This window comes from Cyanistes caeruleus, chromosome 15 (assembly GCF_971803275.1).
Source record: "Cyanistes caeruleus chromosome 15, bCyaCae1.hap1.1, whole genome shotgun sequence".
In the NCBI taxonomy this organism is placed as follows: domain Eukaryota; kingdom Metazoa; phylum Chordata; class Aves; order Passeriformes; family Paridae; genus Cyanistes; species Cyanistes caeruleus.
The window spans coordinates 17,558,369-17,584,585 of NC_141715.1; the positions used below are offsets into that span (position 1 = coordinate 17,558,369).

General features: G+C 46.4%; 1 protein-coding gene across 6 annotated transcripts in view; it reads left to right on the forward strand.

Annotated features, from left to right (window-relative positions):
• The window catches only part of FBXW11 (F-box and WD repeat domain containing 11), a 54,461-nt gene extending 31,610 nt beyond the window's left edge, over positions 1 to 22,851 (forward strand). For all 6 annotated transcript variants that reach the window (XM_086851783.1, XM_086851784.1, XM_086851786.1 and 3 more), the window contains 12 exons: positions 1,117 to 1,179; positions 2,179 to 2,404; positions 5,463 to 5,649; positions 6,450 to 6,540; positions 13,905 to 14,042; positions 14,561 to 14,679; positions 15,198 to 15,447; positions 16,449 to 16,567; positions 17,090 to 17,200; positions 17,718 to 17,796; positions 19,229 to 19,417; positions 20,585 to 22,851. In XM_086851783.1, coding sequence (XP_086707909.1) covers positions 1,117 to 1,179; positions 2,179 to 2,404; positions 5,463 to 5,649; positions 6,450 to 6,540; positions 13,905 to 14,042; positions 14,561 to 14,679; positions 15,198 to 15,447; positions 16,449 to 16,567; positions 17,090 to 17,200; positions 17,718 to 17,796; positions 19,229 to 19,390 — 1,545 coding nt within the window. In that variant the 3' untranslated portion in view covers positions 19,391 to 19,417; positions 20,585 to 22,851. The remainder of the gene's footprint in view (positions 1 to 1,116; positions 1,180 to 2,178; positions 2,405 to 5,462; positions 5,650 to 6,449; positions 6,541 to 13,904; positions 14,043 to 14,560; positions 14,680 to 15,197; positions 15,448 to 16,448; positions 16,568 to 17,089; positions 17,201 to 17,717; positions 17,797 to 19,228; positions 19,418 to 20,584) is intronic.
• Positions 22,852 to 26,217: the final 3,366 nt, after the last annotated feature.

The following is a 26,217-nucleotide window of genomic DNA, read 5'->3' on the forward strand; positions in this document are numbered from 1 at the left end:
GGGTAAGCTGGAGCCGAGGCAGCTGGCAGGGGAGGAAGGGTTGCTATATAGTGCTTGTTCTCCAGGTTCTCTGGGCTTGTGCAGCACCTCCTTACGGAATAAAGAGGAGGGGATGAATGCTTTTGAGAGGAACTGTGTTTTGAGTGGGGGTGGATGTAGTTTTTAAGGAGTTATCCAATATCCAGGATGGCAGGAGTAAGGGAATGGTGTGACTTACTCCATTGTGTGTTTTATCTGAGTTCCTGTGTCTGTTGAGACAGAAGAGAAGAAGGGTGAAATAAATACAGACAGTGCTTGAGGACACTCAGTTTGTCCTGCTAACCCTCTGCCAGTCTCCTGGGCATGGGCATGGGAAGCTGGAACTGCCTGGGAATGAGGGACTTGGGAGGAGATGGAGGGTGTGCCATGGGAGCAGCTCATCAACAACAGGAGCAGAAAGGAGGGAAAGATTTTGGGAGACAGAGGTGAGCTCAGAGAAGCATTTGCAACTGAAGGTTTAGAGTAATCTTTCCATCTTTTGCTGGGGAAGGGAGGGAAGCAGTAGTAAGGAGCAATTGTGTTGTGGGAAGAGCACTGCAATAAAGGCAGGGGTGCCTGCCAAGGGTTGTAGACACAGCCTGGGCAGTGAATTGCAGAGATGTTCTGCAGAGAATGATCCCTATTCCTAGAGCTGGGAAAAAAGTATATTCTGTTGCATGTAAGTAGTGTATAGTGATATTTTTTATTATTTTTTTTTTCCTAGCTGTATGCAATTTAACTTTGGCAGAAAGTGCTGGTTGAATACATTGACAGGTTTAATTGCTTTGGCTTGAGTAGGATGAAAGTGAATTTATTTCCCAGTGAGAAAAGCGTTGAAAGGCTGCATGAAAACCTGTCAAAGGAAATTGAAGCGGGGTTGGGGAGTTATCTTTACAGTAAATGGAATTGATAAACATGTCAGTTAAAAGGGGAATTTATTTATAATACTCAGGTTTTGTGGCCAGAAGTCTTTGAGAATTCCGTTCACTGGGAAAATGAATTTTATCTGTTCAATTGATTTGCTTTTTCGTAATGCTTGTAGAGCAAGAAATTGTCACAGAGTAAAGAGCTGAAGTAATATTTGTTCTTTTTTTCCAGAACACGTCAGTAATGGAGGATCAGAATGAAGATGAGTCTCCAAAGAAAAATACCCTGTGGCAGGTAGGACTCACATGGATGTAGGAGAGGTGCCAGGATTTTGTACACTCCTGCTTTTGAGAAATGTCCAGATCTCAGGGCTGCATAATCATCCTGGGATGATGTTGGCTGTATCCGCCTAAAATTAGCTCAGCCTTTGAGTGAAGTATGCCAGTGGGTATCCTGGAGAAATTGCCAGTTTTGCTCAGATTTTGTAGCTAGTGCTGACCTCAGAAGGACATTGCTGTGTCAAAGCATCCTTGGGAATAAAGTTCGTTTATATTTCTGAGAGTCTTGTTTAAAAAGAGAAGTTCAATATGGCAAGGACTTGCAACCCATTTGCTTTGAAGAAGTTTGGGAATATTTTGGAGCTGCCAATTGCTCCCCAGCAGCCCCTTGGCTCCTGAGGGGCTCAGAGGAGCTGGCATCACTCTGGGGCTGTGCTCACTAATTAGCAGTGACTCCTGCCAGTGTGTTCTGGGGTATCCTCATGTGGAGCTGAAGCTCCCAGGATTTTAATGAGCTGTTCATGTGGATGTCCCAAACATTGACAGGAGCTGTTTTGCAAAAACAAACCAAGCCCTTGATTCTCAGCTTTTATTTATGGACAACCAGTGCAACACTCACATGAGGGTCTTGAATTCTTATTTTAACTGCCAGAAACTGAGCATAACATTTGTGGAGACAAGCTGCAGTGTGTCCAGACACCATTGCTTTGAGCTGGGAAAGGTAGTTCTAAAAACAATTACATCTCTTACAAAGTGTTTAAGTGGTAAGAGGTGTAGGGGAAGAATTCAGGACTTCCAGTGTAAGAAGTAATGTAGGAGCAAAGTCTTTGGAATTCATCTGATGTAACTCATTTCTTAAAGAATGTTTTAAAATGTAGTTTTGATTATTTCTTTTCATCTTCTTACATGTTCTTCCTTGAGAGAGTTTTTAGTAAGCTGTTCCTATAGTTTATATATAAATACCAATACTTAAATATATACTAATATATAACTAATGTCCTTTTTCCACCCCCAGATAAGTAATGGAACTTCATCTGTGATTGTCTCAAGAAAAAGACCATCGGAAGGAAACTACGAAAAGGAAAAAGACTTGTGTATAAAATATTTTGACCAGTGGTCTGAATCAGATCAAGTGGAATTTGTGGAACACCTCATTTCCCGAATGTGTCACTATCAGCATGGACATATTAACTCTTACCTGAAGCCCATGTTACAACGGGACTTCATCACTGCGCTGCCAGGTAAATCCCAGGCACGGAGCAAGGGATTGCTCTGGGGTCTGCAGCCTCTTGGGAGCCTCCTCCACATTTCCAGTGCCTCTTAGAGCTGCAGAGCTGCTTCCTGGTGCAGAGAAGGGCAGCAGGGTGGCTGAATCCCTTCTGTGATTAATTGAATTGGCCACTGGATGCCAGTGTTGTTCCACGTTAAAGTAGTTGGACTGGTGTAGCCCAAAGAGTTTGTGCTGGAATTGGAACTGAGTTGTCACAAAAGTTGTGTATCTGCAAGCTTCGGTCTGAACTCCTTTTTCATACAGAAAATACTAATATAGAGGTATTTTAGTTTAGGAGCAACATTCTAATGTTGTGCTGAGTTTCTGTTTAGATGGGTGCATCTGGTTTGTCTACTCTTGTTGCTGACCTGAGAGCAAAAACTCTTGTGGATTTTTATGTTGTCATCCAGCCCTGGTTCCTCCTTTCAGTTACTCACAACCTCTTCTGACACCCACAAGTGTCAGCCTGTGTGATAAGTTCAGATACAAAATCTGTCTTTACACTTGCTCTGTGAATTTTTTCTCAAAAATGCAGAGCAGCAGTAGTGGATATATAGAATCTCTAGGTTGTAATCTGCTGGTAAGGTTGTATTTGTTTTTCCATTAATCTTTGGAAGAAGTTGTATCTCTGGATTCTTGCTGCTGGGGACAGTGATGTGTTTGATTCTTGGAAAGGGAAATGTGTGGACATTGTAGAGTGGAATGTCAGCCTGGGTAGGTGATCAGTGTGTCCTGTGGGGTTATCCCAGGAATGCCAGGATGCCATGTAGAGCCTAATAGCTAAATCCTAAAAATCCAAATCAAACCTGCTCCTCCTAGGACTGACTCCCCAGACCCTTCGTGTGCAAGTCTGATCTTCAACTGAAATTTTATTTTGTTTGCTTTTATACCTCAGCACTGATACAGAGTTATGCAGTTCTTTCATGTAACATATTTCTGCCTAAGAAAATTTCGGGGAGCTTTATAAGAGGACACTTGTTTACACCACATTTGTATATATCAAAATACATCTTTACAACTTCTGTTGCTTTTTCCCAATGCAAATACTGGGAATTGTTCCCATATTCAGGTGCTGTGGTGTGCAAAGAACATCTGTCTAAATTTACCCAGGAACTTAATCCCAGCTGACTGAAGTCAGTCCTGTGTTGGGCTGCAGTCCCATTAAAGGATAACTGGAGTACCACTCTCAGGCACATGGAGGGATTTTTGGGGTCATCCTATGCAGGGCCAGGAGCTGGAGTTGATGATCCTTGTGGGTCCCTCCCAACTCAGGATATTCCATGATGCCTTTTTAAAAGATGGCTCCACTTGTCTTGAAGAAGTCAAATGCTTTTGTTTTAAACACGAGTGGTTTTTGCTTACTGCTGTCCTGACCAATTTTACACCTGTGAAAATGTAGGAAAAATGAAAGAAGAGCTGATGGAATCTTCCCTTGTTTTCAGGGACAGAGTGGTAACTGTGGTGTGTTGCCTGATCTAAGAGACTGTTTTGTATCTAATGTTAGAGAGTTGACATCCCACATTTGCATGTCATTGTCATACATAATGATATTTATACACAGACCTTTGAAATCCCTGTGAATTTTAATTGTTTGAATTTATTATTGAAATTCAACCAAACCTCCAGTTGCTCCCTCTATAATCAACAAGAGCTCTTTTTCACCATTTTCTGTAAAACTGCAAAGGCTCCACAGAGGCATAAGGGATGGGGGTCATGTTTTCCTTTGAAAAGTCTACCAATAGATGTCAAATTCATTTTATTTCAGAAAATGAATAGGTTTTAGTACCTATTTCAGAAATTTTCTAAAGCAGATCCCAGTCTTTTAATATAAAATAGGGATATGCAGCTATTTCAGGCCTTAATGTATCTTAAACTTAGTCCTGCATGTTGTCTGACATCAAATCTATTCCTGAGATTTTTACTGCTAACAGAAGTGCACAGATTTAAATTGCTACATTCAAAAGAGATGTCAACTGAAATATTTACCCTAATTAACATAATAGGAACAGGTCCAAAGCACAGACACAAAGGACAGACCTACTAGACTTATTATGTAGAATAATTATGTAGAATAAATCAATAAATGAGTAAGACATACATGTATTAGTTTCTGCTTTCTGCTGCTGTTCATTTTTATGAAGGCCATGTGAAATTCAGTGTGCAGTGGAGAGCTGTATGAACACACTTTCTTCATGCTATAAAAACATAACAGTAGTTCCTTTGATTTGTCAGGACTATGTGAAGGCTAAAGTGGGCTGTCATGAGATAAAGTGGAAAATTGAAAAGGTCGTCATCTCCTGGTTTGAAAGGTTGTTTTCATGCTTGGCCAAGGGGTGTATGTTACTCATGAAAATGAAGTTATTTGCCATTTCAGGTTCAGGGGAGTTTTGTGGAAAGCAAAATTGCAGGTCCTCTGAAATAAGGAACAGACCTAGCAGTGACTTTTTCACAGGGCAGGATTTCTCTCCAATATCTGTCTAACGAAGCCATTCCCCCTGTGCTAGCACTCCAGTTCCTGCTGCAGAGAACTTTCCTGCAGCCGTTTCAGGCACTGGCAGGGCTCTGAGGTCTCCACAGAACCTTCCCTTCTCCAGGCTGAACATTCTCAGCTCTCCCAGCCTGGCTTTCTAGGGGAGCTGCTCCTGTCCCTGCAGCAGCTCTGTGGCCTCCCCTGGACTTGCTGCAAGAGCTCCATGTCCTTGTGCTGGGGACACCAGCTCCAGGTGGCATTTCCAGAGACCAGGGTGCAGGGGACAATCCCTCCCCAGGCCTGTCCACACTGCTTTTGCTGCACTGTTGTGCTGATTCTCCCTCCAGAACAAGAAGAAGGAGAGTCCAATAGACAAAAGACATAAAACCTTGGATATATTTTGGTGTCTCTCCGTGCCCTCAGCTGTAACTGCAGTGCCTCTGCCAATGGCACTGTTCTCATGTTGCTGCCGGGCCCCAAAGCTCTGGATTCTCAGTGTCTTGCAAAGCTGGTTTGGTTGTTTCCATGCACTCACTGACTGCTCTTCATTTCTTTGTAGAGCAAGGCTTAGATCACATAGCAGAAAACATCCTTTCCTATCTCGATGCCAGATCCCTATGTGCAGCAGAGCTGGTGTGTAAGGAGTGGCAGAGAGTCATCTCGGAGGGGATGCTGTGGAAGAAGCTCATTGAGAGGATGGTACGCACAGACCCGCTCTGGAAGGGGCTCTCGGAGAGGAGGGGTTGGTAAGTACTGCACTGCCTTCCTGCCCAGATCCCTCACACTCAGCTCTGCCCACAAGGAAGGTTAGAAGAAATGCCTATTGCTGAGCTCCTGATCTCTGCTGGGACTGGAGGCCAAAGCTGTCAGCTCCCCTTTCTGCTCTGGCTTTGTCCCTGTCCTTTTGTGCTCCCGTGCCTGTCACCATTTTTTCTTGCTTGAGTCTCTGCAAATTTGGAATTTCCGTATTGCAGGGAGAACCATCAATTCCATCAGCTCACAAAAAACAATGGCAGCACATTTGCAGGCTTTTTTCTCGACTGAAGTATTTCCAGTTTGCCTTTCTTTGCTTCGTTTGGTTTGGTTGGTTTTTGGTTTGGTTTTTTGGGTTTTTTTCTTAAAGCATAAAATAACGGCTTGGGCTGCAGAAGCCTCTCAAAGAGGAGCCCTTGCTGTTTGTGGCAGTGGAGTTTTCCTGTCCTTCCCAAGATTCTGGAGAGCAGTTCTGCCTCAGAAACCTGTTTCCCTATGCTCTCTAGTGGTGTGCCTGAGCAAAGGCATGGACAGAGCGAGGGGATGGCTCCCTGCTGCCTGGAAGCCTTGTGGAGCAGGGAATCAGAACTGGAAAACACTTATCTTTTTAACCTTGGACATTTTAAATATTTGTCACATCACAAAGTCACAAGGGTTGTAATAGTGATACTAAAAATTCTTCCAAGTATTTCTGAGCATATGTGCTGAGGGTTTGTTCTGGGCAGGCTTTGCATTCCTGTGAAGTTTGGATCCTTTGTGGTACATTGAGAACTGTGTTTCTTCTTCTTTCTAGGGATCAGTACCTGTTTAAAAACAGACCAACAGATGGGCCCCCCAATTCGTTTTACAGGTCCTTATACCCAAAGATAATCCAGGATATAGAGGTGGGTGTTCTTATCTATCCTGTCTGCAGGCAGGTCATGGTGCTGATTTTGGGGTTCCAAAGCTGGTGAATGTTGCAGCAATGAATCAGTGCCACTGCTGCTCTTGGGATGATGTGAAAAACACCCTCAGCAACTCCCTGCCTTGACAAGTGCTTTGGGTTAGGTGTTTGCAAATCCTTTTTGCATTTAAAGAGTTTTGGAACTCTTCTGAGAGCAAGGATTTTAATAAAATAGCAGGTTTCGGACACACTACTCCAAGATAATTCCCTGTATTGCTGAATGTTCAGTATACTGGCAACACTCGCTCAGAAGGTGATTTGAGGTTGATGCCTTAAACACCAAATATTTAAAATGTAACTTATCACTTCTAAAGCATTGACTGACTGTTGCAAATACAGGTTTGGTCCCCATGGAGGATTTTCCTCTCTGCAGTGGTTTGATAGGGACAATCATCAGTCCTGTAATGATGAACCCACAGGGGCATCAGTGGTAAAGAAGCTTCAGATATAAAATTTTGCTTATCTTGTTTTGAGATTTACAGAGCTGGGCTTGCTTGGTATATTATATAAATATTTCTGATAAATCATATTTAAATATAAATATATATATAATTGCAAATATTTATATATATATATTTAAATATAAATCAATTTAAATATATAAATATTTCTGATAAATCAGGATCATCCCAGTATTCTGCCAGCAGGAGAAAATGTGTCTTGTTCTGTTTGCTGTTCTCACCACAAAGCTCTGAAGTTTCACCACAGACTGTCATGGATTTATTTCAGGATGGGAAATTATTGGTCTGAAATTCATTAGTGGGGAAATGTGTTTTGATGTTGAAGACAGATGTGAGCTAATGGAACCACTCTGCAGAATGGCAAATGGCAATTTGTGCTGCTTAGCACTCAGAAAACAAAATTATCCTCAACTCTGAATCCAGCTGTAAAATGGTTCTGCTGGAAGCTATAATGTATTTTCCAAATACCTTTTTATAAACCTTGCTACATCATTTATAGACATTTAAAGATAAAGAACTGAGCATGAAATACGCCCTAGGCAAAATATAACCAAACTTGATATTTACCTGTGAGCTGAATGATCTTCTCTGTTATTGGAGGGGAGATGGATTTTCCCTGTAGGCTTGAGGGTGATACTGCAATGATAAGAAGCCTGTGGGATTAAGAGCTTTTAGTGTGGTATTTTCTTGCTTTCTGCACAGTTCAGGCTAAGTTCTGTAAAGAAAGTGGGCAAAAAGCAGCATGAAAATGTTTGCATAGAGCACTAAAACAGTTTGGCATTACTGTAACTCACTTTTAGTGTTATTCTTCTGAAACTCATTTGTATAAGTGGAACATTTGTGTAGGACTCCTTGAAGGTGTTTTGAGGGCTTTTGGATTATCCCAATCTGCTCTTTAATGCTTTGCTTCTTTAGTTGCTGTAGATTTGCTTTTCAGTGCACAGAAACAAAGCTCCTGAATTGAATTCCTCTTGCTAGGATGAACAAGTAGGAAAAACCCAAGCCCCTCATGCTTCTCTCAACCCTAATATCAGTAATAATTATAAAAGAATTGCCAGTCTTTGAATAGCTGAGAGCGGGAAAAGAGTAGGATTTAAAAATGTATTGTACCAATGAGTGTGTTTCTGCCACAGCAGACTTTCCCCTGCTTACCTATTCCCTCAAGCCCTCTGAAATATTCCTTTTTTTTTTTTGCCAGGTCTCTGACCTGGACTGGGGTTGATATTTGTGATGATAGTCAAGGACTCAATAATTCTTTGACTTCCAAATGTCTATTAGAATTTTTCAAATAAATCACCCTTTAAAGTACTTTCCACAAATGATTTCCCTAAAGGGCTGTCAAAAGAAGCTTTGAACAGTGTTTAAAATGTAGAGACTGAGTACCAATAAAAACTAAACTTAGCTTTAAGGTTAACTTTCTCTTCCTCTTCCTGTTTTTGTTGTTCTTCCACAGTTTTGTACTTTCCCCATTCTTCCATGTTTCACAGCAATGTGGAGAAGCTCTTAAATTTAAGGCTTCCATCTTAGATGTGATGAAGCATTTTTGTCTCTGAATACCAAAATGTTTTTTCTTCAAATATTTGCCTGGATCTTTAATAAGATCATCTTGTTTCTGTCAGAGGGTTAGAGCTTAGGGAGTCATATTAGCATTTCTAGAGTTATATATTTATAATTGTTATTGTTTTTAAAAACAAATCCAAAGGTTGTGATTTTTTAATACAGTAAAATATACTTGATGTAGCGCAAAAATCCTGTCATTTGCTATTTTACCACAAAGATTGACCAAATCCTCCTAGACTGTTTCCAAGGGTGAGAGTTAGGACTTAACTGCAGCTGGTGCTAAATTGGGTTGTAGGCAGAGATAAGCTCAAAGCAGAATGTGCTCTCTGACTGTCAGAATTTGAAGAATAATCCCAAACCTGAATTAACAATTGGAAGGAAAAATGAGGGATGATAAACAGCAAATTTGAATTCTTCCCCTTGGGCTCTGGTTGCATTGTGGGTCAGAAGTTCATGCACCACGAAGGGGTGGGAGCTGGAGGTAATGCAGGCAGGGCTTTGGCAGAGCCAGCTTCCCTTGCCTCTCCAGAAGTGTGGTGCTGCCAGTGTCTGTTTACTTCATGCCAAACACATTTTAGGAACATAATGTCACTTCTGAAAGTCATTTGATTTGAAAATAAGAGGACATTTAGAGATCAGAAACCAAATTCTTGGAAAGAGATGGTTACTCCCCACCTCCGCTGTGAAGCCAAATATTTAATTAGGTTTCATTTCACAAGAGGTGGTCCAGTCCCTCCAAACGTCTCCAAGTCACATGTTGAACTGCCAGGGTTCTTTAGGAGCTTTTTTTAAAGGGAAAGCTGATTTGGATTTGGGGGTTTATCCTAGAAAACTGGACTTTGTGTGAGCCCTTGTTTGGGAGAGCCCCTGGCTGGAGCAGGGTGTCCTGTCAGCCGTTCCGATGGGTCCTGGCTTTGGGCACAGTGCCAGCCTGGGAGCTTTAATCCTGCTGGTTCCAGAACCCCAAGTCCCTGGAATTTTTCCATATTATTTGTGAAGCTTGGCCAACTATTGTGTTGTCCCCTCAGGATTAGCACAAGTATCTATTTCTGGTGATGAGTTGAGAAGACTTTATTTCATAAATGTTCTCCTTATCTTGAGGCACATGGTGAGTCCCCTCAGTTCATCTACATGGAGACTTGGGTCCACCTAATTAAGATGAGAATAAAAATGTGTTTTTTCTGAAGACTTTAGGAAAATGTGGTGCCAGGCCATCAGATAAACTCTATGTTCTTCTGATTTCTGAAAAAGTTCAGGTTTTAGGACTGGAACTGCAATTTTAAAACCTTGGGACAGTTTGAAAAGGGGAAAAAGTCAGTTCTTGCCCTAAGTCCCTGCCAGCATTGGGAGATGGTCGTTTATGAAGGTTGCAGGGTATAATTACTGAGGGAAACGGATTTGTTTAGTACTGCTCTAATTATAATGCTGGAGAAATTTTATGTGCATGTGTGGGGAGAATCTGGTCAGCCTTATATGAAATTTTTCAGAAATTTTTTCAGACAGCCTTTGAAATCTCTGTTCCACAGGCACTTTCCGAAAAGCATTTCTTATAAATGAAGCTGGCCAAGGAAAAGGCAGGCTTTGGAGAAGGAGGGACCACAAGTTCTTGTGGTGCATGGCACAGATTGCAGCTCTCCCCTCTGAGCAGGGCAGAACTCCCCCTTCAGCTGCTGGTTCCTTTTGCCCCTCCTCACTCCTGCTTTTTAACTCAAGGGCGCTGGGGAGCAGCCCTGGCAAGGGCACCTGGCAGTCTTTGCTTGTCAGACCCTCTGAACTTCACCGTGAATGAATTATTAAGCCCTCTCTACCCTGATGACACAAGTTCATTTACTCGTGCCTTCCCTCTGCCATGGTCAGGAGGGATTTTCCTTTTTCCCTTTGAAGAAAGCATGGGAAGAACAAAGGGTTGGATTTTCATGGCCTAATGCGTCAGGAGAAATCCCTACATACGTAACAAATGTGGATGTTCCTTTTGCTTTTTCCTGTCCTGCTCGTCCTGCAGGAGAATTGTGTATTCAGAGGGAACAGAACCTCCTTGGTTTATGGGATTAAGATAAACCCACTTACTCTGCAATAACATTCACAAGGATAAAAATGCAGTTGTTAGCCAGGAGCTGAACACAGTGTACATTATCCAATGGTAAAAAAACCCTCTGTTCCTGGTAGATTATCCTTAGCGTTTCCAATGTATAGTTAATGTTCCAGCTGTAAATGCAGATGAATTTATTTTTCATTTTTTTCACTGTGCATCTTTGCACCAGTGGATATATTCTGGCATGGTCAAGGCTTGGCTATACCCCTACATCTTGCACTATTTTCTGTTTGTACTTTTCTCACTAAATGCCTTTTTTTCTTTCAATCCATTTGTGCACCACTTCAGCTGCCAAATGGCTCTCCTGCTGTGGCAAATGTTTTGGCAAATGCTTGGTCTTTATCCCTTGTATGTCCAGATTTTGTTGGTTGTGCAGCATTTGTGAGCTCCTCACTGCTGTTGCTCTGGTGAGCTTTTAGGAGAGGGTGAGAAGTGCGGGGTGTGAGCTCGGGAAACCATTCTGCCTTTTACTGGGAAGGGTAGAGGAGACTTCTGAGGGCATCTGTGGAAAATACAGTAGTGGGTTTTGGATATCTTGGTGTTGGTTTGGAATCATAAATACACAAATGAACTGTGGGATTCTTCAGCCCTGACTCCTGTGAGTCCACAGACAATGTTCTTCTCACCCCTCATAGCTGCTCTCCTCCCTGCTCAGTGTATCCAGTTAGGATGTCTCCTGGCAGGGGGGTGCAGATGAAGACTTTCCCTCCCAGCACCATGGAGCAATGACCAGAAATTCCCTGCAGCAGAAGCTTTCATGTGGTTGCCAGTTCTTCATGAACCGGGTTCCTCTCGGAGGGTCCTCCACTTGCCCACCCACTCAGTCTGTTCAGTCATCCCAAATGTTATTTCTCTGGATGTGCACATCTGGTTTCACTCTGCTGCCCAGGGAAGTGCTGCTGTACATTCTGTGTGTCGTGGCTGCTTTCCCAGCATCCCAAGAATTAAGGCATCTTGAGGGGATTTTACAAGTTCTCCAAAAACAGGCTCTGTTTTCCCACAGTAGCCACAGAACATAGGGGCTACATGGAATGACATCTCCTCACAGAACTGAAATGTGCACCTGTAATGCCTTACTGCCCTCTGAGATACACAGGATTTTAGTTTCCTGTACCTGAAGGTAGCATTTTCTTATGTGGAGCAGCTGAAGTGGCTTCCTGTAGTGAACCTGTGAGAATTTGAGCCAGCTCGTGTCCCCAGTGCCTGCTGAGCAAACTTGCACTGCTGCTCTGTTTGGGGAGCAGTGACCAGCAGCATTTCTGGTTTGGGGGTTCCCAGTGTGTTCTGGAGCTCTTGGGAGTGGCTGCCACATGAAGCTGAAGCATGGAAGTGCTCACAGAGCATTCACAGCTCCTCTGGCACATGCTTGGTGCAAGCTTAGTGCAGACCTTTCCAAGAACAGGGCTTTGGGGAAGTTCTCCCTTAAGTCTTGTTCAGAACTGAGTATCTGAACATAAATAGTTTCTAAAACTATTTGAATTGACTGACTGGGATTTCTGATGCCTTATCTCCTGTGTCTCCAGAGTTACTGTTGCATGTTTAAATCTGCTGCCTTCAAATCTATAATTATATTGGTTCCTGCTGTTAATGCCTGCAATCCTCTCCTGGTTCTGGGGTCAGAGGAGCTGATGAGCTGCTGTCATGCCCTCCTGGCCCAGATGAGATGAAGCTTGGGGAACTGCCTGTCCTTCCCCCTCCAAGCCTGCATTCCATGCTGAGCAAGGAGATGAGCTGGGCTGATCTCCCAGGGCAGTGCCAGCTCTGGGCCCAGTTCCCAGTGTGGCAGTCAGCAGGGCACTGCTGGCCAGGAGTGCTGGTCCCACACTGACACCCTCACTATCCTCATCTCATTGGCTTCCCCACCAAATTTTAAGGGAATGAGGGGGGGATGAGTGATCTGTCAGCTGCTCCTCTAGAAGCATTTCTTCATATTTGTGATTTAGACAAATTCCTGGGGCACATCAGGTTTGTATTAGGGCTAGGTATAATTCTCTCCAAATTGCATAATGGGAGACAATTGAAGGAGCAAATACGTGGAAAACAAAGTGGAAAGTCAGTTTTCCCTTGAAGCAGACATGTTTTCCTAGAATTGGGATGTCACAGTCACAATCCACTTCTGTCTTTACTGAGGGTTCAGTCAGTTTTAATCTTGGAGGAGCTGCAGAGGTGCCTTCTACTGCTTTGGAAATTAGGATTACCTAATCCTAGTATGGAATAGGCTTTTCCAAACAAACTGCCAGTCTATCAGCTTCTCCCCAGCTTTCCATGCTTTCTCCATTTGAGGAGAATCCCAGGGAAATAGCTAAACAGATGGCCAGTTCTGGTGAAAGCATCCCAGCCTGCCCAGGTGCTGCAGGTGTTGGCCTCGAGTTCTGGGCACACATTCTCTCACGGTTGTGTTAGGATCTTCCTGTCCAAAACCCCACATTTCTTTGGATCCAGCATCAGTTTTCCAACAAGGAATAAAGCTGATTAAGACCTGAAAATCATGCTGGTTCTGATGTGAGATAGTTTGCAGCTTTTTAAGGCATGTCAGGTCTCTCTCCTTAAAAATACCTCTCAGAATGAAAATGTTGAGAATTACTCTTCCACAGATTTCAAGTAGGGGGAGGAAAGCAAGTTTGGTTATTTGAAACCTTACAGTTCCTGTTGAGCTTTTTTTTTATCAGGGTTTAGGTACTTTCAGGAGGGTTTCATATCTGAAAACTTCTTTCCAAGGTGTATAAGTACAATTTAATGGGTGATATTCAGGGTAGGGAAAGGGAAGGCCCAGGAAATCCCTTCACCCACATGTTGGACTCAGCAGTTCTGTGATGTTGGTCACCCAGGTGAGGCTGGACAAGGCACCACATGAGCTCCTGGTCTCATCTTTGTAGCTTTTGTTGTTGTTGGTCACATAAATATGAGGAGAAAGGATTCTGGAATGTATCTCTGTCATGGCTCCTTGGGAAATTGTCATTAAGGCTGGTTGACCATGATTTCCTCCATAAACACAGCCTTTGTCATGACAAATTACAGAAGTGCTAATGGTGATTTCATTGTGGTTTGTGTGTATTTATTGGAAGCAGGAGAAGAGGTTTGTTTTTTGTCCTTCAAATTCAAGGATGGTATGTGTAAAAGTGGGAAGCTGGGGGGTATGGGACAGTCCTGCTGCAGCCTGAGGCCCAATTCCTGTTTTTGCCCTCTGCTCAGACTATAGAATCCAACTGGAGGTGTGGGAGGCACAACTTGCAAAGGATCCAGTGCCGCTCTGAGAACAGCAAGGGGGTCTACTGTTTACAGTATGATGATGAGAAGATCATCAGTGGCCTACGAGATAACTCCATTAAGGTGAGCACTTCCCTTTGTCCTTCCCTGGCCATGGCTGGGGCTCTGCTCTGCAAGCTGCCTGTGCTTCCTTGGTGACTCTTGGTGGGCCAGTGTCTGTGTGTGGTTGGCCAGGGCAAGGCCCCCAGCTGCACTCTGGAAGCTTGGGGCACTGCCAGGGATCATTTCATTGACTCCAAAGATGTGAAATCTGTTCCCCCAGGAGAGGAGGTCTCTGTGTGCCACTGGCCTTGTGGCTGTTTCACTGCCAGGACTTTGCTTCCATGCTCATCTTTCCTGGCACTTTTTTTGGCCAAACAGGATTTGATCTCCTCATGGTGCTTGGTTATTTCACTGTTCTCTCAGAAACTTAAACCGAGACTTCCTTAAGCTGAAGGGAAGGACAAGGCCCACCGATGGGATAGACTCACCCCTCATGGAGTCTCTGCTTTTCCTCCTTTCTTTGCTGCTGTTACAATGTCCAAGTCTTGGATCCATGTTCTTGATGTTGATAAACCGTTTACCCTTCCTGTTTCTAACAGATTTGGGACAAAACAAGCTTGGAATGTTTGAAAGTATTAACGGGACATACTGGCTCAGTTCTTTGTCTGCAATATGATGAAAGAGTTATTGTAACTGGATCTTCAGATTCTACAGTGAGGTGAGTGTTAAGTTCTTGCACAAAAGTAATTTGAGTATCAGGGCTGGGAATATTTTCAATAATCTCTAAATATCAGAAAACATCCCTAAAATGAATGTGATATTTGTATTCCAGAAGCAAGATACTCATACTTGGCAAAAGATTATATTAAATATATTTTTTTCCAAATCTATTTTGTTCTTTTAGCATTAGGAATTTTGAAGGAATATGATCTGAGGGATTCAAGGCATATCCTGAAGTTTTGGAGTGGCTGATGGCTGGCTATACGATAATTTCTTCAGTTAGGGTTTCTTGTAGTGCCCTCTGATGCGTTGTAGTTGTGCCTGTTACTGAGAGGGTGTTCACTGCCTGACTGCAGTTCTGCTGCCAGTGAGGGAGGACACCTCCAGCACCCATCTCCTGCTTTGCCCAAGCCCTGCCAGGGGTCAGCCAGCCAGAGCTGTCCAGTGGGGCCTGGGCCAGGCTGGTGCCTGCTCACCCCCATCATTCCCCCAGGATAACCCCGTTGTGTCCCACAGAGTCTGGGATGTAAATACCGGCGAGGTTCTGAACACGCTCATCCACCACAACGAGGCCGTGCTCCATCTGAGGTTCAGCAATGGGCTGATGGTGACGTGCTCCAAGGACAGGTCCATCGCCGTGTGGGACATGGCCTCCCCCACGGACATCACCCTGCGCCGCGTCCTGGTGGGGCACCGCGCCGCCGTCAACGTGGTGGACTTCGACGACAAGTACATTGTGTCTGCCTCGGGGGACAGGACCATCAAGGTGAGTGGCACAGCTCTGCCCCAGGGCCTTCCTGGTGTCTCTCGGGGAGCAGCGTCCTCTTGCTGGCTCTCGGTGACTTTGGGTACACAACTGCACTGGAATATTTTCATGGCTTCTGCTGTACAAGTGCAGGAAAGCAAAGCTCATTTGCTGTTTGAACTCTTTGTCTCGAGATCGGTTGCTTTGTTAAATGTGGCACGCCCTGTGCCTTTTTCCAGTGGTATTTTTAATTTCACTTGGCAGTTCTGTCCAGACATGAAATTCCTCCTCAGTGCCTTTCCTCACCACGCCTTCCCAGCAGCTCAGCCAGGCTGTGCCATGTCTGGAAGATTCAGAGGCTGGATTTGAAGGCTGTTACATACCAGAAGATTTGAGTTACCCAGAGTGCACTAATATAACAAAGGCATTTCCACCCTGCCCTCTCTGAACCAGAGCTGCCTTAGACTGGGCCAAGAAGTTCTTGGCAGTTCCATGTCCAAATCCCTGCCAAGAGATCCTGCTGCACTCTGTGTTGGAAAATGAGCCACTTGATACTCTGCATTACAATTTCAATTACAGTTTATTAAAAATGGGCAAAGTTGATTGAATCCTTTAATGTTAAGACCAAGCTTAAAGGCCATTTGGATCTTCTAAGAGCTTCCTAGTAATTTCTTTGGTTAAAAAAATGTTAGGGTATTGTGTTTGACAACTCCAGTTTTAAAAAGTGTTCTTAACTTCAGGAATGTAATTGAGGTTTTGAAATCATTTAGGGCAATCTCTGCCACCTGAAAATATTTTATATACAACCCCCAGTTCTGTCAGTGCTGTGGCAGTGCCTGTGGCTCTGTCCCTGCTGCGTCCCCGCTGGTGCCTGGGCCCTGCTCTTTGCCCCTGAGGATGCTTTGCAGGTTTTCACTCCTCTGTCAGCCTCAAGCCTGTCAGTGTGTGAGAATTCCTAGTGGCCTCTCATGCAGTGCAGAAGCCCTGTTTGGTGCAGCTCTCAGGAGTTTGTCTGTCTCCAGGTGTGGAGCACCAGCACGTGTGAATTCGTGCGGACCCTGAACGGGCACAAGCGCGGCATCGCCTGCCTGCAGTACCGGGACCGCCTGGTGGTCAGTGGCTCCTCGGACAACACCATCAGGTGGGTGCCAGCAGCTGCTGGCCCTGTGTGACAGGGGCTGCTGTCCTGGAAACAGGATTTCCCTCAACTCGTGCTGCAAAATTTCCTTGGCATGGCTTGCCATTGGAGCAGATGGTTTATGAACAGGGCTTACCTCAGTGTAGGAGTAAACATTTCACAACCCCGTGAAAGAGTTTGACACTGAGGTTTCAGAGTGAACAAAACCTCTTATCTACTGCCCTGTCAACTTGTCATCTGCTGGGAGAGATGGGGAACTCGTTGCTGCCTGGTTTTCTTATTTTCTGAACTTCTCATCAATGATTTACAGAAAATAGAAAAAACTCTGTTAGGATTTCTCAAAAGAACACACATCTGAGCTTTACTGGCATGTGATTTTGAGTGATTACATGAATTTTGATATGTGTACTGCAGCTGCTCTGAGTGACACCTTTTTAAACAAATTACATACCTCCCACAGCAAACCAGGCAGTAGCTGCTTAACCTTGAGTGTGGGAATCAGCCTTTCTCCTGTGTTCTCCTCAGGCTCTGGGACATTGAATGTGGTGCCTGTTTAAGAGTATTAGAAGGCCATGAAGAGCTGGTTCGGTGCATCAGGTTCGACAACAAGAGGATTGTTAGTGGAGCCTACGATGGGTAGGTCTGAAAGCAGTTCCCAGAATTTTGCCTTGCTCTTGTGGGGCTCTCAGGAGTCTGCAGACCATTCCTGTGGGGCTGAGGACAGTACTCCTCTCCAGAGCACCCCTGGTTTGCTCAGTGTCTGCAGTGCATCGTGGATTCATGGCACTTGCGTCCATACCCAAGTTCTCCATTTCTTTCTATGCCTGGAGAGTTACTGAAAACAATTCTGGAGCTGACTTTGGCTGCAGCCTTTTGGGCTCAGTGTCTGCCTAGGGTTGGTGGGCCCAGCTTCATTCCCACATGGCAGAAGGGGCTGTCATTGTCAGCATGGTCAGCTTGTCTGTCACAGCTATCACAGAGCCATCACTGCTGCTGCAAAGAAACACAAAACCACCTGGCTTTACAAGCTGTAGTATTCCTCACAATGTGCTTCATCCCGAGGAAGTAGCTGTAGGGAAAACCTGGCAAGCTTTCCGGGGCTTTGGATGTTATTTTCTGTGTTTTCATAATGATTTTCTTCTCTTACTTTTAGGAAAATTAAAGTTTGGGACTTGCAAGCTGCTCTTGACCCTCGTGCCCCAGCAAGTACGTTATGCTTGCGTACGTTAGTGGTAAGTAAAAGTTTAATTAATTTGGGGTTGTCTGGGTGTTTCAATGCACATGTTTATTGTGGGATAGGTGGGAATGCCAGGATGGTTTATGAAGTCTAAAGGGCTTAAGAATGAAGAAAAAATTATTATCATATCTTGAATGATTTGCATCTGGGCTTAAATGAAAGATCAAGTTTTTTTTTATTTGAGATTTTCAGATACTCTTAAAAGAAAAAGAAATCATCATGATAATGTGTCACATCACTCTGGTTATTGGTGTATTTCCCTAATATCACTGTAGGACTGGTTTTAAATTTCCTCTTATTAAAAAAGGGGTAAGAATCTTGTGAGCCTTTCCCAAGCTTTTCTCCTAACCTTTCACTTTGGAAGGAAGAGCTGGGAAGGGAGAAGGGAGGCTGAGTCCAACAGATTGCCACAGGAACTCTCAGCCCTTCAGAGTACTGTCATATTTAAGCTTAAGTTGCCCAAGTTATATTTTTCTTTGTAATGAGGGGTTTGGCTTGTGACAGCAGACTTAATTAAAAATAGATGGGGGAATGAATTCCTTGTTCTTTTCACCCAAATGCATGTGGATCTTTACTTCAGGAGTCAGTTTGACAAGCCCATAGCAACTCAGTCTGTAGGTGATGCATGTGCTTGGCCCTTCCAGAGAAGTGCTTATGTGGCTGGAAATGCTTCTCCTTTGTCTTTTTCTTCAGTACTCTTGGTACTGAAGATCATGTCAGAGATGAGATTTAACTATTATTTTATTCAGTTTTAGTGAAAGAGTTGTTTGTTTCTGTGTTCTGTGGGTATCCTGTAGCTCAGGTTGGAGTTTGGGATCACTGCCAGCTTGGACTAGTTCTCCAATAAAGGCAGAGTCCTCACTTTAAATTTAATGGAAGTGGATAAACAGGACTAAGGGAAGAGCCTTTTCTGGACTTCTTGTGCCACTTGGGGATTTGTTGGACAAGCTGCTGGAGCATGTGCTCCTCTTCCTATGGCAGTGTTTGAATTCCTGGCTGCTGGTATGTGAGCCCTGAGGATCCTCTCAGCAGGGTGCAGCTGTGATGTGCTGGTTTGGAGTTGCACAAAAATGGAATTAGCAGAGAATTCTGCAGGAGAAGGAGCCCTGGCAGAGGATCAGTGCCAGCCAGGGGCCAAAATTGCTGCTCCTTGGTGGACAGACAGTTTCTGTCTGGAATAATCTCAGCCTGTGGCTGGGCTGGCCCCACTGAGGGAAGCTCAGGGTAGAGCACTGGATTTGGGAGCCGTGTGTTTTCTGTAATTAATTTACATACAAAAGCAGCGTTTCTTCAATCTGTGTGTAATTATGAAGTTTCTTCAGCACAGCAGGGTTTGAGCACACCTTGTGTGTCCAGACCCCTGCGTGATACCAGTGCACTGCAGTGTTTCCCTCTTGCCTTGCTGACTGCTTGCCTCTTGCCCACAGGAACATTCAGGACGTGTCTTTAGGCTTCAGTTTGATGAATTTCAGATCATTAGTAGTTCCCATGATGATACAATTCTGATTTGGGATTTCTTAAATGTGCCACCGAGTGCCCAGAACGAGACCCGCTCTCCATCTAGAACATACACCTACATCTCCAGATAACAGTCTGCACTTTACTGCCCTCAGAAGGTAAGGCTCCCTCTGGCAGGGGCTCCTGCTGCTCACATCCTGCACTCTTGGCTCTTGTGCACAGCTCGCTCTGCCTGGCCCAGAGGCACAGCTGGGACCACGCAGCCCCCAGGTCCTGCTGTTGGCAACAGTCCCTTAACAGTGATTTCCTCTGCTGCAGAGATGCTGTGATGTCACTTTTTGACAGGTTTGTCTGACTTCAGAATCCACAACCCCTAAATCTACATAAAATTATGGTCAAACAGCTAATATTTCATTATGACATTTAATGAAACAGTTTTATAAGCTTTCAAACATCACAGTCTTGTGAGTTTTGAGGCAGCCCTGCACACGTTTTTACAGGCTTTGCAATGTGAGGCTCTTCAAAGTGGATCAGTTTTGACAGTCCTGGCAGTTGGCTGTGAGAGTTTTATTGCTTTCTCTTGAATTCTTGTTGTTTATTGTAACATGATAAAAATTGTTACCATATGATAGTCTAATATTCTGATATTAAGCATTAGGCCTTGGGCTGAGGGAAGGGAAGTCAAGGGGAAGTGCCTAAGGATGTTTTAACCTTTCAATGGAATGTCGTATCAGAAGAAGGATGTCCACTGAGGATGGTTTTGGGAAGTGGCAGGTAAAATCAAAGCTCAGATTTAATTACACTCAGACCTTACACTGCCTCCAAGCTGATAGCAGAGCCATCAGGCTGGAAAAGGGAATATCAAAGTACTTGAGGTTTTTATCTGTTTTCTTAGAAGCTGCTCATGTATTAAAGCAGCTGCCCTTGCCTTCTGTGCAGAACTCTTCCTGTGCAGTGTGAGAAAGAAATGCCCTGGCCATTTTGGGCTGGGTTTGGGGGGCTGAGCTGGAGGGTCCCTGGCTGTGCCCACCAGGGCTGGGCCTGTGGTTCTCTGTGAGGAAACTCTGCCAAGTGTGGCTCTCTGCCAAGGAGCAGAGCCTGGCTCCTGCTGCAGTGGGGCTCAGAGCCCACCCCAGAGCCCCTGGGGCAGCTCCCCTGCAGGAGGGGCTGCATGGGGGAGCTCCTGGCTGTCCTGCACCAGTGTCCCCTCCTGCTTGTGCCCTGCCCTTCCCCTCCCAGCCTGGCTAAAAGGATGCTGCTGAGCACCTGGGGATGCTGCTTGCTGTGAGCCTCCTCTCAGTTCACTTGTCTTTTGTCTTTTGCAGGGTTCCACAGTCTTGAACTACTGGATTTTTGGCTACTACATGCCTGAAGATGATTGACAGCTAAAGTCAGAATTGGTTCTAGATGCTGTGTAGATGCAAAGCAGCACAATTCTATATCTAAATTTCTTAATCTTTCCTGCTCTCAGTGGTCGTCTTTGAATTTGCTACAAATTCACTGACTTGGAGTAGATGAATTTCAGAAGCCTATCCTTCCCTGCTGTGAGAAATCCAAAGCTTCACATGTAAATTGTCCGTAGAAACTGAACTCTGATGGCTTGTTTTTCAGATATAAATCAGAAGTCAAGAAAGGACTTGGCCTAATTTATATTGCTTTGCACTTTTGTCTGACTTTAAAGAAAAAAAAACAACAAACATTCTCCAGTGAAATTTGGGTGCCAAACACATGCCCAGAATGTACAGAGCTTTGCTTTCCAGTCACCACTGTCCTTTAGGCGTTCCCCATGGCAGGTTCAGAGGCCGTTCTGTTCCGTAGGTGTACGTTGGACTCTTAGAAATATTTCTGAGTTTCTCAGTAATATTTTTGGATTACAGTTTACTTGTTTCTGCACCAATAATTTCTTTTAAATTAAAGATTCCCTGTAATTCAGGCTAGCTTATCTGAACTAGTTGTATGGCACTGTCTTTTCCTTTGCCCTGTGCTCTGTACTCGCCGTCCTGCGCTTCCTGATGTTTGCTGTAGTCCCCGTCCTTCCCCGTGTGCTCCCCTCATCTCAAATACTGTGTAAGCATGTAGATACCTTGTACATACAGCAGAGCCTCTGGTGCCAGCCTCGGGCTGTCCTGACACTACACACTAACACTCAGCGTGGTGGCACTTGGCAGCAGGATGTCCTGACCCCTGGCACTGGCGGTGACATGATTTCCTAGACATTGTCTCTGCAAAAGGAGGTTTTCAGTATTCATTAGTTGGGTTTTTGTTTCGTTTTTGGTTGTTTTTTTTGTTTTGTTTTGTTTTTTTGTGTTTTTTTTTTTTAATGGGAACTACATATTTTACAATGTAATTTCTAAACTTTTTAAAAATTAAAAACTGTTTAATTTATGTTCTGTATCTTATATTTTTGTGCCGCGGGATTTGCAGCTGTGTCTCTAACACCAGTGGGGCCTCGCAGCCCCCGCTGATGTCCTCGGTAGCATTAGTTTGGCTGCTCAGTGGAGAAGATACCATGGGCCAAAGTTCCATTATTTATGTTTGGTTTGTAACACTCGCTGACGGTGAGAGGAGCCCCTTCCAGCCCCCGCTCTGCTTCCCGTGCTGTCCCTGTGCGATCCCGGAGGATGGGCTGCCGTGTCCTGGTTCCTCCACGCTTCTGTCGGGAGCCTCCACAGCTGCAGTTCCCGTGTCCCTGGCACTGTGCTCACACAGCCCTGTCCTGGGGCAGGAGCACACCTGGAGCGCTGCAAAGTGAATTGTCCCTGGGCGTGGGCTCCGTGCGTGGGGCGGCCCGGGGAGGGCAGGGCTGGCCCAGCTGTGCTGTCACTGCTCTCTGTCTGTCTGTCTGTGCTGCCAGCAGCTCGTGGCTCTGCTGGCTTGCTGCCTTTCCCTGTGCGGTGCCGAGGGGCAGCACGAGGTGTCACCAGCCCAGCCCCTCCCGGGGGCCTGCAGGGCTCCCCTCCCCGTGTTGCCCCAGCTATTTATTCCTCCAGATGAGCGAATGTGGTGAAGTCCAGAAGAGCAAACTCGCTCCTGAGCGTCCATGAGGTCACTTTTTGGTAAGCTTGACAGTAGTTCGTGCAAGTGTCTTACTTTACCCTTCTCATCTAATAGCTTTAATATGAAACTGTTTAAAAGAGATCTGTCGCAGCCCTGAAGAAAAAGGTTCTTTGTTTCTGAGGAGCGGAGTCCTTTTTTAAAAATGCATGTGTAAGATTTAAATTCCTCTTTTTCCTTGGGAGATAATGGTATTTGAACATGCAGTCGAAACTTCTTTGTGCTTCGTGTAACATAGCAGTGGACTTTTGTGATTGGCACCCAAGGAACTCGACTCCTGGGATTCATGGTAGTGATCCTGGCTGCACTCTGGACTTTGTTTTGCTAACCATAATTGAGCAACTGTACATTACTGCGATATTAATGTTTCAAAGCACTGGGATAGTCTAATTCTAACTTGTAATTATGTTTGCCAATTATCTGTTTGGAAAGTTGGTGTATGAACAGCTTCTTGAAACTGTTAAATTGTACAGATATCGTTCATGATCTAAAGCTTTGTACTGTGGAATGTGCTTAATAAAAAAACGTTTGAACTTAATTTGTCACATGAATGGATGAGTGAGGTCACTTCAGCAGTGTGGGTGTGAGTTAAGGATGGGTTGGAGCAGCCTGGCTGGGGAGTCCCTGCCCAAGGACTGAGTCCCTGCCCAAGGAATGCCCTTCCAGCCCAACCCCAGTGGGAGGCACGGGGCACATGGAGCCCAAACCCGTCTGCTGCAGCCCAGCTCCTGCTCTGGCACGGGGAGTGGCGGCTGCTGGGCCGCCCTTTTCTCTCTTGGGGGCAAACTAGGAGGAGCAGTGGGAACTGGAGGCCATTCACCCATCACAGAGGTCTGAACCCCACTGCCTCTGCAGGATCATCCCCAGGATTCTTACTTTACCAAGAATGCATATAGAATTTTTAAATTGCTACCCATCTCTTGGCTTGTTGAAGCAACCTCCATGCCTTGAGCTGAGCAGAGTCTTCCAGGGCTTGCTCTGAGCCAGGAAAAGCTTTGTCTTGGGCTTTCCTCAGCTGCTCTGCAGTGACTTGTGCAGCGTTGGCTTTGGTGGGTGTCCATGGGAGGCACTGACCTGAAATTGTTTTGGAGGTGCCATAAACTGCTAAAATTACAGCTTTGTCTCAGCTTTGGCAAGTCCAGGCCTCAGGACCAACCGCAGGGCAGGGCCTTCTCCTCACCCTGCTCAGCTCTGGGCAGGGGAGCTGGCAGCAGCAGTGCTGCTCTCGGGCTGAGGCTGCCAGGAGCTGAGTGAGTCCTGTGCCCTGCCTGCTGCCACGAGTGCAGCGTGAGCAGGGTGAGCACAGCAGTGGGCAGGGTGAGCACAGCAGGGTGAGCACAGCAGTGAACACAGCAGGGTGAGCACAGCAGTGGGAAGGGTGAGCACAGCAGTGGGAAGGGTGAGCACAGCAGTGGGCAGGGTGAGCACAGCAATGAGCAGAGCAGGGTGAGCAGAGCAGGGTGAGCACAGCAGTGAGCACAGCAGGGTGAGCACAGCAGGGTGAGCACAGCAGGGTGAGCACAGCAGTGAACACAGCAGGGTGAGCACAGCAGGGTGAGCACAGCAATGAGCAGAGCAGGGTGAGCAGAGCAGGGTGAGCACAGCATGAGTGCAGTGTGGGCAGTGTGAGTGAGTGCACAGTGAGTGAATGCACTGGGAGTGCAGTGTGAGTGCAGTGTTAGTGCACTGGGAGTGAATGCAGCCTGGCTGAGCTGGGATGGCGTCTGAAGGCCTTGCTGGGTATCATTATCCAAATAAGCCACGAGAGCTCTGGGATGGATCTGCAGTGTAAACCTTGAGGTCAGGCTCAAATGTTCCAGCTCACCTGGGTGGCCTCTGGGTTTGGTTTTCTGTGGGTTTTCCCATGCAGTTGCAGCCTTGGCAGCTGGCTGTTCATTCCCTCCACAGAAGTCGTGGAGGCCCTGCTCCCCTGGGTGTTCCCACCCATCCTGGAGGGATTTGGGGCCCCTTTGGACTCTCCCCTGGCAGCAGAGGCTGGGAACCACAGCTGTCCTGAGCACCCATGGGGCTGGGCAGTGCCCAGGTAGGGCTGGGCTCCAGGGGCACCCACAAGCACTGGGGTCTCACTCAGACCCAGCATCTCCTGCCAAGCCCTTCCCAAACTCCTGGGGCTGCCTGTGGGTGGGGTTAGTGCAGCACAGCTCCAGAAAACTCCTTCCAGCCTGGCCTTGGGCACTGCCAGGGATCCAGGGGCAGCCCCAGCTGCTCTGGGTACCCTGTGCCAGGGCCTGCCCACCCTGCCAGGGAACAATTCCTGCCCAATATCCCATCCAGCCCTGCCCTCTGGCAGTGGAAAGCCATTCCCTGTGTCCTGTCCCTCCAGCCCTTGGCAATTGTCTCTCTCCATGTTTCCTGCAGCTCCTGCAGGCCCTGCAAGGCCACACTGAGCTCACCCCAGAGCTTCTCCTCTGCAGGTGAACATTGCCAGCTGTGCCAGCCTTTCCTCCCAGCAGAGCTGCTCCATCCCTCTGCTCATCCTGGAGCCTCCTCTGGCCTGGCTCCAGCAGCTCCAGGTGCTCCCTGTGCTGGGCCCGGGGCTGGGGCAGCTCTGCAGGTGGGGTCTCACCTGAGAACAGAGGCAGAATCCCCCTCCTCTGCTGCCTACGCTGGGGGGGAAGAAGGGGAAAAAAGACCTTTGGAAAAGACCCTTTTCTGCTCCCCATCCCAGCAATTTTGGGAGTCCCAGGCACAGTCTCCAGCAGCACTGTGCCCTCCCTGGGCTGTCTGACGGGCTGTCCCTGTGCCACTGCCCTGCTCTGCGACAGGGACAGGATTTGGGGCTGCCCTTCCCCACAGCCCCGGCTTCTGCTGCTCACCAGGGAGGGGCGTGGAGCCAGCACTGGCTTCTCCCAGCTCCAGCTTTTCCTCAGGTACTCGAAACGCCTCTGTGCAATGCTCTGTGCTGAAACGGGACTCGAGTCAGGTGTTAATCACCCACACACCAGAACCCAACGGGCAGCAGGGGCTCCCTGCAGAGCAGAAAGGCTTTTTGTTCTGCCCTAGGGCAGAATTCAGGGCAGGAGATGACAAAAATCAGCGGGGATTATCCAAGCCTGCAGGTAACACCCTCTGGGGATGCCTCCAGCAGGATGAGGGACTGCAGCGAGCCGAGGCCTCTGTGGTTTCAGCTGCCTGAGCTGGCTCAGTGTCCCTGGGTGTTTCTGTCATCACTGAACACGAGTGCCCACCAAAATCTGTGAGCACTGACTGCAACAGGTCGCTTTTATCCTCAGTAGATTTCTGATTTGTTCTAGCATTGAGATAATTTTTTTAAAAAATATTGTAAAGAGTAATTTAACAAATCAAAATCACGACTGAACCAAAGAGATCCCTCAGAATTTTCCTTGTGCTTTGTGCACAGGGGCTGGGTGTATCCAGCACCAGAGATGTTTCTTCACCTTTCGTGCTCCCCTAGGAACGGCCCCGCTGCTTTCCCCGAGCACCAGCAGCGCTGCGGGAGCGCTAATTGGGAGCGCTAATTGGGAGCTGTAATTGGCCTGTGGAAGGTCTGCAGGGACCAGCCTCTCTCCCGTCTCGCCTTTGCCAGCGGCTGCGGCCCCCGGGCGGGCCAGAGGAGCTCAGGGATGCTGTGCGGGATCTCGGTACTGCCAGGGGCTGGCTCCGGGCCCCCCCCTCGCAGGTCTCTCTCGCCCTCATGAGCTCTGCAGGTCCTGCACTCCCCACCCTGCAGCTCCTCGGGGGCGGATGGAGGGGGAAAGGGCACTGGGAGAGCTCTGCAGACACCTCGGGGACCCCCAGTGCCGGGGCTGCTTTGGCAGCAGACAGGGACATCCCTCAGTGACATCCCTCAGGGACATCCCCCAGTGACATCCCCCAGTGACATCCCCCAGGGACATCCCCCAGTGACATCCCCCAGTGACAT